This window comes from Coccinella septempunctata, chromosome 4 (assembly GCF_907165205.1).
Source record: "Coccinella septempunctata chromosome 4, icCocSept1.1, whole genome shotgun sequence".
Taxonomy (NCBI): Eukaryota; Metazoa; Arthropoda; class Insecta; order Coleoptera; family Coccinellidae; genus Coccinella; species Coccinella septempunctata.
Genome location: NC_058192.1, coordinates 39536249 through 39549107, shown reverse-complemented (window position 1 = coordinate 39549107; position 12859 = coordinate 39536249). Strand labels below are relative to the sequence as shown.

The 12859-nt window shown below is 39.2% G+C and overlaps 1 protein-coding gene across 1 annotated transcript; it reads right to left on the bottom strand.

Moving 5' to 3' along the window:
• Positions 1-11429: 11429 nt before the first annotated feature.
• LOC123311719 lies at positions 11430-12038 on the bottom strand. Its single transcript, XM_044895790.1, has one exon. The coding sequence runs from the start codon at positions 12036-12038 to the stop codon at positions 11430-11432; it is 609 nt and encodes a 202-aa protein (XP_044751725.1).
• Positions 12039-12859: the final 821 nt, after the last annotated feature.

Sequence of the window (12859 nt, the reverse complement as noted above, 5' to 3'; positions counted from 1 at the left end):
TCCTTGAGCTCAACACCTAGATATGACATAACTCCGGGAATACGTGATCTAGACTTTTTTGTCTGCACAAAAGCCCAAAAGCTATTTGGGTCCTCTCGAACTCTAGTCTCAACGCACTGAATATATTGCGAATAAGAACTAGCGATATCTCTTTTACTTCTACCACGTAGTATTTTGAGTTGATGAAAATCTGAATCACGTTGATACCTCCTATACATATAGTCTACGATAATGATCCTTCAGTCGTATATTGGAAATGATATCATGTGTGAACCATGGCGGATAACGGCGACCCTCAGTTTTATAAACTGGCACACAAGTATCAAAGATACTATCGAGCTTAGCATACATCACCTCACATGCTAAATCAGAAGCATCCATTTGGTGAATTACAGACCAATCAACAGAATCAATTAAATAATACAAAAGGGGAAAATTTGCCCTTCTAAAATTATAAGTTTTTTTCTCATGTTCACAAATGGAATTTGGACCAGAATTCGCAGTAATCAACTGGAGTGAGCAAGCCAGAGCAGGATGATGAACATCCTCTTTTACTAGAGGATGTGAATCGTGAGCAACATCACACGAAAAATTTGCGAATATCAATTCCAAACATCTATTGTTCGCATTAGGCATACTATTACGCTGCTGAATCCCCAATAAACTACCCCTATTTCCCAAAAATCCACACTTTCCATAACCCCTCCCTGAACCATAGGCTGGTACGTTGAAGTCTCCGCACATTAATATATTATACTGCGAGAAAGAACTCGCGAAAACCTCAACAGCGTCAATAAAACTTTCGAATGCCTCCAAGCTGGTGGCAGGGGGTACATAATAATAATAATAATAATTACATGAAATACATCGCCAAGGATGCCTCAGTGGCGGACGATAGCTGTCGTTATGGCTGTGCGACACATGAAACTATCCAGCACATCACCGGGGGATGCCAGAAGTTCGCGGGCACGGAGTACAAAAAACGACATGATGCTGTTGCCAAGATTCTTCACCAAGAATTGGCACTAAAACACCAACTTCTAACTACGAAAAAGGTTCCTTATTAAATTACCATCCGGATGCTGTGCTGGAAAACGAACATCACAAGCTCTACTGGGATCGCACGGTTCTCACAGACCGAAAAATAACCCACAATAGACCAGACCTCATATTGCTCAATAAGGATGAGGACAGAGCACTATTCATCGACGTGGCAATTCCAAATAATAACAATCTTCTAGATAGGCACACTGAAAAAATTTCAAAATACAGAGATCTCGAGGAACAGACCAGAAGACAGTGGAAGCTGAAAAATATCAAGACCATCCCTATTGTCATTTCATCTACAGGCCTGATACCGAAGAAACTACTAGAGAACTTGAGGAAACTTCAGTTGGACGAAAATATCTATAGAGTCATGCAGAAGGCGGTACTGCTCGGAACGGCGAGAACTGTACGCAAGTACATGGGGAATGCAGAGGAACACCGTCTGCTCCGACAGGAAGTGCGGGTGGAGCAGGAATCCGACCTACGGCAGGGAGGCGAGGAGCGACCCGGACCCGACCACCACCACGAGCCCGAAAACCTGGAAAGAGCTCCAACAGAGCTTAATCCTTTTGATATCTGAGATATCTGGGATGAGTGAATTTTCCTCTGGAGAGGAGTGTGAAAGCCGCAAGGCTAAAGTCATAATAATAATAATTTATTGATCCTTTGAGACAAATCAATGTATAGGACAGGTCATATAGAAAGAAAGAAAAAAATACATTAACTTATTACTATGACATCATTGAGGTAATCATTTACACTATAATAACATCTATTTAACATTAACTTCTTAACAGCTTTTTTGAATTTGCTGGAATCAAGATTTTGAATATTGTGGGGCAGATGGTTATAAAGTTTAATGCATTGGTAGGAAGGAGACTTCTCAAACCTAGTTGTTCTATGCTTGGGTACAAATAACATTCTCCCACTTCTGGTACCATAATTATGAAAACTAGACAACTGTACAACACTTTCCTCATTTTCTTTCACATGTAAGAGACACTTGAAAATGAAAATGGATGGTAAAGTTAGTATATTGTTTCCCAAGAATATGGGTCTACAGGACGAACGTGGAGGTATATTGAATATCATACGTAAAATACGTTTCTGTATTATGAAAGCTCTTCCAACGTCCGGACAGTTTCCCCATAGTAGAATATTGTACGATAAGTGGCTATAGACCAAGCTATAATAGATATTTATGAGTGATTCAAGGGAAAGTGAGTTTCTCACCCTATTCATAGCGTAGTAGAAACTGTTCAATTTTTTGCATACAGAATCAATGTGCAAACCCCATTTTAAATTATTGTCAAGGTGAATGCCAAGAAATTTAGTACCATTTTTAGATTGGATGATATTATTCAGATGGTGAAGCACCAGCACACGATCACTAGGCCCAATTGTGAAGTAAACACATTCGGTTTTATTTATGTTAATCATCAAGTCATTTTTATGACACCAGATCACGAAACTTTCCAACAGCAGCTGACATAGAGACTGAAGTTCATCGAATGTTGTAGCCGAAACCACTACCGAAACATCATCAGCAAAGAGACTCATTACGAATTTCCTTATCGGTGATGGAAAGCCTCTACACGCAAGCAGATTTAGAAACATCATTCTCAAATTAACTGGGAGATCATTGATGGAGAGGAGAAACAGAAGAGGCCCAAGGACAGATCCTTGTGGTACTCCTAGACTCATATCATGTTCGCCAGATAGAGAGCTTCCAACCTTCACAAAAATAGATCTACCCTCGAGATAGCTCTGGAGCCAATCCAAGAAGACACCTCGAAAACCCAAGTTGTAACACTTGTCTATTATAAATCGAAAAGAAAGACTATCGAATGCTCGCGAGAGGTCGAAAAATAAGGCCGCCACATGCAAACCAGCGTCGAGACATTCATATACATAACCAACAAAGGAAACTGCAGCCGTCTCTGTTGAGCGACCCGATCTAAAACCATGTTGAGCATTATCAAGTATACCGAACTTGTCAAGATACTTGATCATTCGGTTGAACACGACTCTTTCGAATACTTTAGAAAATACGCTCAGAATAGAAATTGGTCTATAGTTTGTGATGCTTTGAATGTCGTTCTTCTTAAAGATTGGAACAACCAGGGCCCTCTTCAGAATAGAAGGAAAGATACCAGAACTTACAGAAAGATTAATACAATGAGTGAAATGCTTGCAAATATCTGAGCTTATCAACTTTAGAATTCTAGCAGATATAGAATCATCATAAATATAAAATACTAATAACTTGAATCTAAAATTACTGATTTTACATACAACAATATCCATACATCCGATTCCGCGACAGTAACCCCTAGGAGTTGATGTATCTGCTCACCAATATAATCAAGAAGATTTCTTCTGTTCCGCTGATTCCACTATTCTCTTTAGCTTTTCGTTTTCTTCTGTCAAGCTTGCGACTTTTTTTTAATGTCTGTATCTCCAACAGAAGTCGAAATTCACTTGCTGCAATTGTATTCTTCACTTCGTTTTTTGATGAGACAATTTCTTCAAAAAGCCTTTTCTAGTGAATTCTACACTTTGTTGCGGCATATCCATCTTTGGGTGTATGTTATCCTTTAGAGTAAGAAGCTACGCATCCGGTGAACACTCACGAACGAAACACGGATTTGTGAATGAATCGGACCATGGGAAAACATCTAGCCAAAGTAGTTTCTGATCCCAGCGGGATTGGGATATTTACATCTATTCACCATGGCCTATAGATCTTCGGTTCAAAAATCTACCAAGGAAACTCCATCCAGTATAATGTTCGGCCGAGAAGTAAGGCTGACGTGCGACCTGGAGTTTGGATGTAAGCCTGGAGAAGACGTAGCTGGGGAGGACTACCTTAGTAAATTAAGGAACAAGCTAGATTACATTCATGACAAGGTGCGCAATCAAATGCAGCAAGCAAGTGACCGAATGAAAATGCGCTGCGACATCAAGGCAATTGAAGGTTTATTCACCTTTGGAGATCTGGTGTGGCTACATAATCCACAAGGGAGGAAAAGTTTTGCTCCTATGCTGCAGAGACAGTGGGAGGAACCGTATGAAGTTAACAAGAGGATAAATGATGTAGGATAAGGAAGCTTCACAGAGGAAAACCGAAGGTCGACCATTTCAATCGGTTAGCCCCGTACCCGCAGGACGAAGAACAGGTAAGTCCTTTGGAAGCTCTGATGCAAAGTAGCAGCGATTACCAGAGGTTTATAGATTGCTAGATGAGACACGCCTCGCACGGTTCGGCGTCACACAGGAGGTACATCAAGACCTCTTCACAGTTTCTGAGGAATACTCTCTCGCTCATTGTATAGCGAACGACCTTCGTATGAGCAAAGGTAGATATAGCAAGAGTATTCAGAAATAAATTTGGAACTCAGGAAGAATAATTACGACAGCAGCCAAGAATCGGAAATGCTTTGAAATGGAAGGCTGAAGCTCGGTTAATTTATTACCTAGTCACCAAGCCACTTTGCCATCAGAAACCAAACTATCAGAATGGCACTAGATAGCTTGAAGGAAGACCTTTTCAAGCTCGGTTGCGGACTGGACCAGCTGAATTGGCGGGTTGTGCGAAGCATGCTGGAGGTGGTATTTCAGGAGACTGGTATGCGGATCTTAGTATGCAATTTTAACCCGAAGCGTACCAAGGAGCCTATCAAAACTGTGGAGTGCTACTTCCATCATGTAGGAATGGTAATGAGTGCAGGTTTCGCCACGTTCCTCGGCGAAATTCACGGAATCTGTTCTGGGACAGAACAGGCTTAAGGAGGTGTAAATAGTCCGGCCCTGACAGCCGCTTCCTTCCAGAAGAATCGCTGCCTGTTCCTTCCAGAAGAATCGCGAATGGCGCAGGAATGTTTCCGGCGCCTACATAAGCCCAGCGGAGGAGCAGGTAGTTCAGTAAGCTTGTGTCCCCTTCCGCCAAAAGAGTGAGAAAAGACAGCTTCGCGTCCAATGAACACAAAAAGAGTCTGCGATACCCTAGCCCCACAGAAATCCACTGTGAAGGAGAGAAGAGAAAAAATCCCCCCAGTTACCCTGAGAGGTACGTCCGAATGGACTTCCATCTCAAATGCCTTAATGCGGAACGGCATTAAATACCGAAGAGCGACGACGGTAATAGACGCGGTAGTGAGATATCTACCGCTGGATGCAGATATCCCGACGATCCTTGACGACCTCAAGGATCAAGTGATCGTCGATACTGAGGTCATAGGGATGACCTCTAATATAACAAAGAGGCCGATGCCTTTATTGCTGGTTAAAACCCAGAATGAGGGTTTCTTCGAGGTGAGAAGGCTTTACAAAATGAACTGTGTTGTTGAACCTAAGAGAAGGACGACCGGGCCTAGACAATGTTATCGCTTTCAGCGATATGGACATGCCCAAAGTAAGTGCACTTTTTCATGGAGGTGCGTGAAATGCTAGGCAAATCACAGCACTTAGGAGTGCACGCTCACCAGGGAGAACGAGAATCGAAATGCTTCTTGTATTCTCTGTGGAGAGCAAGGACATCCAGCCAGCTACAAGGGATGTAGCGAATGGAAATTGGTCACTAAAAAGACCAAGAGATCTCCAAGATCGAACCAAACCAGCTCGAGGATAACACAAAATACTTCGAAGCCAGCCCAAAACTCTTCGGAAGTGAAGAAACCCCAGGAAACTGCAACCAAAACAGTCAAAGGGGCGAAGAAACCAAAGAAAGAGATAGAAAAGGCGAAAACCGCCAGAAAAGCCGAAACCAGGAAAGGAATTTCTGGAATCACCGAGGAACTGGATAAGTTCACGAAAAACCTCCTGAGTACGATGATGAAGATTCTGTAGAAAGAAATTGAGAAGAAGATGCAGCAAATTATTAAGAATATTTAATGGCTGATACGACGATGAAGAACAATCTCCTAATAGTCTCTTGGAACGTCGAAGGATTGAGAGCCCGCAGACCAGAATTTGAAGAACTGATTGAAGAGAAGAGATCGGATGTCATAGCTCTTCAAGAAACAAGACTTAACCCCAACGTTCGGATAGCATTTCCCAATTACGATATCTACAGAAATGATAGACCTAACAGCACAAGTGGCGTTGCTATACTGGCAAGAAGGAATATGGATCACCATTTCGACCAGATATTTAATGGTTGAGAAATAGAAGCAATATCGATTATTGTGAATACCAATCGAGAACAAGTGAAGATTATTTCGACTTATAAATCACCAGATAAGGACATGCTGAAAGATTATCTAAAAACGCTACTAGAAGGAAGACACCCGAAAATCATAATTGGAGATCTTAACTGCAAATCGCAGGAATGGAACAGTAGAGTGGAAAATACCAACGGGAGAAGACTGAAGATTTATGTTGAAAAACAAATGCAGTTGTGATAGGACCTGATATACCGACCAACATACCAAGAGTAAATGGACTACCTGATGTACTGGACATTGTCGTGATGAAAGACATAACTGAAGAAATCAGCATTGATACAATAGAAACGGAACTTCAGAACACATTCCCATAGAATTCATAGTGGAACATGGCCCAAGAAACGAAGAAGAGACACAAACCAAGGATCGCACAGACTGGGAGAAAAATAAGAATTTACTTCAGGAGAAAATCACGGAAATTCCCCAAATAAACACCCGGGATGAATTAGATGAAGCAGTTGCAGAATTGGAAAATCAAATAAAAGAAGCCTATGAAGAAAGCACCAAGAGAATGAGGAAAAAAATTCCGAAACATTCACATGGAGATACGCCAAGGGATATAAAAAAACTCATAAAAAAGAACAGAAGACAACAGAACAACAAAAAGAGAACAAGAAGAAACTGAATAAGCATAGCCAGATATTGAAAAATCCTTTAAGAGAACTGCGTAATAACAGATGGCACCAGAGATTAAGGGAACTGAATACAATAGATCACTCGGCTTGGAAAATGCAAAAACGCTACCGACGAGAACGGAGAGTTATACCTCCACTGCATGGAGCAAACGGAATGGTATATACGAGATGTGAAAGAGCCGAAGCACTTGCCGACCCAATTGAGAGAGAAGCCTGAATAAACTACAGAAATGATGATGACAATGAAGATCTAGAGGAAGAAGTGGAGGCAAATGAAGAACTGATGATATGTTAAAGAAATTGCCCAGAAAAGAAATAGCAGCCTTGACGAATATAACAACCGGAGTGATGAGGAACGAATACTACCTACCCAGAGATGGAAAACTGCAGAAATGATAGTTTTCAACAAGCCTGGAAACGAACGGAAATTTCCTCAAAATTATAGACCAATCAGTCTACTATCAGCACTAGGAGAAGTCCTCTAGAGGGTTATCGCTAAAAAGGCTGAATAAGGAAACGGAAATGTTGAAGATAATTCCACCCGAACAATTTGGATTTCGACGAGAACATCCGACTCCAATTGCTAAGGCTCATAGAATACGTCACCGAAGGAATGCAGACCAACCAGGCCACAGGATTAGTTCTGATGGATATCGAGAGAGCTTTTGATAGATTATGGCACGTAGGTCTAATCTACAAGATGATAAAAGCAGGATATTCGACCAAGCTGTGCAAGGAACTAGAGGAACTATCTCAGGAATAGAAACATTTATGTGAAGATAGATAGAGCAACCTCTCAAACCAGACAATTGGAAGCGAGAGTGCCTCAAGGATCGGTACTTGGACCTCTGATTTACGTTATATACGTTCATGATATCCCGAAGAATGCTAGAAATATGCTCACCCTGTACGCAGATGACACAGGAATAGCGTTCAGACATCGACGCCTAGAGATCATACACCAGAGACTGTAGTAAACCATAGATGAATTACTCAAATGGTGCATAAAATGGAAAATCCGAATCAATGGAAGAAAGACTCAAGCAATATTACTGCAAAAGAGAAATTAGAAGATTGAGGAAGGAAGAAAACCTTGATGGAGATGAGGAGGAGAGATGATGGAGAAGAGGTTGAATGGGAAAATGAAGCAACATACCTAGGAGTGAAGCTTAACAGAGGACTAACATGGAAAAACCACATCAAATGTGCAGTTGATAAAAAAAAGCCGCAATGAGTAGACTATATCCACTCATAGGCAGAATAAGTCATATGAATAAGAACATCAAGTTGACGATGATTAAAACTATCGCGCGACCACAACTTACATATGGATCGGCGGCATGGGGCTTCGCAGCCAAGACCCACATCAAGAGAATACAGGCCACTGAGAATAAACTCCTTAGAATGACGATGGATGTACCCTAGTTTGTTAGGAACAAATAAATCTACAAGAACTTGGAATGGGAACCAGTTACAGAATTTATGAAGAGAAAGGCGGAAAGGATATTCGACAAAGCCAAACACCATCCCAATGAGGAACTACGAAGATTAGTGGACTACGATCCAACAGAAGAAGCTAGAAGGTCAAGAACCTACCGTCGAAGACCGAGAGATCAGTTAAGGATTTAAATGTAACCAAAGAAGAGCTTAACCTATAAAAGATATAGGCAGCATACAACTATCAACACGACTATGATCCTGTGAGAGTCCAGAAACCATAAGAGTCAACTGGTTAATAGGCAAAATGCCCGGAACCTATGAAAATGCAGTTTAGGGTTTTTAGTGGTTCTCGAGCTCAGGAGAGTGAGAATCCCCACACTGTTCCTCCTCAGGAGAGAGTGTGTTCGTCTGTCTGCAGATTCTCACCCTGCTACATTAAAAAAAAGGTAGTTCAGTACAGTATAGTTCACAATGCAAGCGACTAGTGGAAATAAATACGAGTGTAAATAAATAGTAGTGACATAGTTAGTTTGTTAGTTATAAGTGTAAATACATAATTGTAATCAGTTGGACGTTTCAATCAAGCGAAGAAAACTTTACAATGTGTTACGGTTAAAGATAGGTGTGAACATAAACTTAAGATTAGCCGGCTGATCTAAGGTTTAGCTTCGGGTATTTGCTAATGTTAGTTTCTTCTATCTTAAGACGACTTAACTTAAGAGTAACCACATCCTATCGGCTAAAAATATAGAAGCTAATAGAAAAGAAGAAAACTATAGGCAAAGTTTGAAGGGCGCGAATGTTTGGCAATTAAAAAAGTGTAAAAAAATAGTAATCTAATCAAGCTATTAATGCGATTTTTTTTTGTACGAATTTCACATATTTTTAATAGCAGAAAAGTAATCTGCTAAGCAGTTGAGAATTTGAGAATGAACATACATTTGTCTCTACTTTGTCTCAACGCATTCTCATTAGCGAATCTAAAATCTAAACGCCTGATGACAAAATTTCAGACGAACATGCTATCTCGAGTGTGAGGGAAAACTGTAGAGTAAGTGGTTATCTTTCATCTTGTTATTTTTCATAATTTGCATGGGAATTGAACGGGCAAAAGGAGAGAAGGAAATATTCAGATTTGCTGGTTTTTGTGCTGCAAATGATCTATTCCTCAATCTCCAAAAATGCCATGTAATATCTTTCACACGCAATAGGAATCATCTCTTCCATCCATATGCGATTGATGATTTCAGTCTTACCAGAACTAGTAAGATGAAGGACCTTGGTGTCATTTTCGACTCTAAGCGCCTGTTCGATGAACACATTAATAATGTAGTGAGATCTTCTTATAAAATGGTAGGGTTCATCACAAGACAGTGTCAGAGTTTCACCGATCGGAGGGCATTACTTTCATTATACAATGCTTTCGTCTTAAGCAGACTCAATTTCGCTTCTCCAATATGGAACCCTCATAACACCACCTACGTTGAGAGGATGGAGAAGGTTCAGAAAAGATTTCTCAGATTTCTCGGTTTCAAAACCGGATTTCACTTAACATCCGGAAATCCACGAAACTACATGTTCCGATTGTGTCACTTCAATCTACTAACTCTTGAAGATCGGAGGAAGATAGGCGACATAATGTTCATCTATAAACTTATGAAGAGTCTCTCAGAGGCTCCAGATATCATTGAGCAAATAAATTTCCATTTTATCTGTCCTTGAGACGTGCTAACAGTGCCAAAACTGCCAAATATTTTCCTTTGGGAAGGATGCTTCAGTCGTGTTATGATATTGGTAATACGGTCGATATTTTTTCTGTCGACAGTTGCCTTGCACTCAGAAGAAAGTTTAGGGCGATGGACTGGCTGTTCCCTGATCTCAAAAAGGGGAAAAGAAAGAAAAATAATTTGTTTCTTGTTTTTTTTGTTTGCTTTTTTTTCAAAATAATATAGGTATTAATGACAATATTGATGAGATACTGTTAATATTGTTGAACGGTAGATACTGATTTGATATTTATTGTGAACTTTTTTATTTTCCATCTTGCTTTTTCAGGGTACCTACAATGTTTGTTATTTGTTGTGAATACTGTAGTTGGCGTTAGCCTGTTTGTATTCTTATGTATAAATAAATATAAATAAATAAAATAAATAAAGAATGATGTCGCGAACTTCTTCATCAAAATACCAAAGGTTAAATTCTGAAGAATTAAAAGTAGCAGTACCCAATCTTGATTGTAGCTAACCGGATTAATTGGCTGAGGAGCTTTACACTTAAATCCTTAAATGATTCATCAAGGGTGGCGACAGGCCGTATTTTAGAATCCGTATGTTCAATGACTTCGGTAATTTTTTTTAACAAAATCAGCTGAAGAAGTCACTATTTTCGTGTTTATAACTTTTTTTTGTTTTTTTGTGCAAAAGTATTACACTATATTCGCCAAATTGTGATTCGTAGGTAATTGTGATACTTACTTCTTATCAAAATTTTCATCTCATTACCGTTATCACTAGATTAATGAAATCCTGAATTCATTCAGTTTTTGCTAGTTTATATGTTTTATCCAAATAAATTAGCTTATTTTCAAAGAATGATTGGTGCCGATGAAACTCAATGTCACAGATACCCCTTGTGATCACTCGATCACAATAAAACTACTATATAAACGCCTCTTTAGTGCAATTTTCTTGTCTTGTATAATTGTGAAAGTGTGTCACAATTATAATCCGCTGATGACACATATACACCTTTTGTAGTGCAAATGTGACAGCATAAACTTTTTTGTGAAAAAGTCATAAGCGAGTTAAGAATTTCAAAACTGGCAACTTTGACTTCTCTGACTGTTAGAACATATTCTAGTGATGCTTAAAATGAACTAGTAACTCTCTGAATGGTATAGTTTTCAACAATAATTAACTTCAATATTGAAGAGAAAGAAATCATGTCACAATAAGGCGAATGTACAGGGTGGGCAAAATTCGTTGTCTACTGAAGGGCTCTCCAGAAGCTAGAAGAAAACGGACGACACATTCTCGAGCTCTTTTTTCTTGACTAATATATATATATATATATATATGCCGGTTCAGAACGTCTTCCGACGTTGTCCGACGCCCTGCCTCCATCTTCTTCTATCTTCCCAGTCCAGCTCTTGCAAGTTTCTTGTGCTCATAGCTTTAACGACGCCCTGTTTCCAACTGGTCTTTGGTCTTCCTCTCTTCCTACGTTCTGCGGGCTGCCAGTTCATTACTTGCTTTGGGAGTCTCGTTTCTGACATACGTTGTATGTGGCCGTACCATATCAGCTGTCTTTTCTCGATGTCATCCATTAGGGTTCCTTCAATACCCATCATTTCTTTAACGGTCTCATTTCTGATTCTTTCCCTCCTTGATATCCTGAGCGATCTTCTCATTGCGTCCATTTCAACTGCTTCCAATTTTCTCTTATATTTTTCAGTTAGTCTCCAATTCTCTGACCCATACAATAGACTGCTTTTCACTAAGGTTTCATAAATGTTGAACTTTCTTCTTTTAGTTATATTTTTATTCCATAATATGCCGTTGAGACAGGATATTGCCTTTTTTGCTGTGGTTATTCTTCTCTCTATTTCATGATTGTCCGTTCCGGTCGAGTCAAAAATAACTCCCAGATAGTTGTAGTTCTGGCAGTGTGTTATTATTTTTCCATCATTCATCGTGAGATCACTTGCTTCTCCGCCGACACACAGATACTTGGTTTTTTGAATGTTGACCTTCTTGACTAATCCAAAACTTAAAACAGATCCATCCTAACGTTCATATATTTTGAGTTATGAACGAAAATTGAGAAATTGTCATTTTCAATGAAGCTGAATAACTCTTTTATTTGAACTCGTATTCGAAATCCGTTTTTACGTTCTAGAGGCACTTTTTAATGAGGAATTCGAATATGATATTATTCGATATTTTTCGATCCAGTCATTTTCGAGATACGACAGGGATTTCTGATTTTTCAAATATAAACTATAGTTGAAAGTTCCTTCATTCTGCTGCAATTTTTTTGCTGATTTAAAAAATGTATCATATGTCGCTATTCACATGAATATAATATAAGAAAAAAATTCAATACTTTTTGCTGCTTTTCGATTCTAGTTTCTATATCGTAGAGAATTTTTCCATAAACCCAATTATTGAATGGTAGGGAAAATATACTTTTGCTCACAGAAAAATACTCTATATCTAATATCTAATACTTGATTTCCTTGTGAGGTCATATTCTGAGTTTTCAAAGGACAATTGACTATCCACGTTCCTATCGTCCTGCGGAAAACTGTATATCTAACTTCTGTATGTGAATTGATTTCAAAAAACTAATCTCCTAAACAGATGAGACTGACTCATTAAATGTTGAATTGAAAACCAATCATGGTAATATGTTAGGTGCAAAAACCTTGGTACAATAGCAATCTATGCTATTTTACATAATAATATTTCAATTCTAAAAATTGAAACACAAACGTGTCCGCGTGCCTTTGTC

Bases quoted from the DNA above. Each gene is read 5' to 3' on its own strand.
- LOC123311719 (XM_044895790.1), bottom strand. From the start codon at position 12,038: ATGAATGATGGAAAAATAATAACACACTGCCAGAACTACAACTATCTG.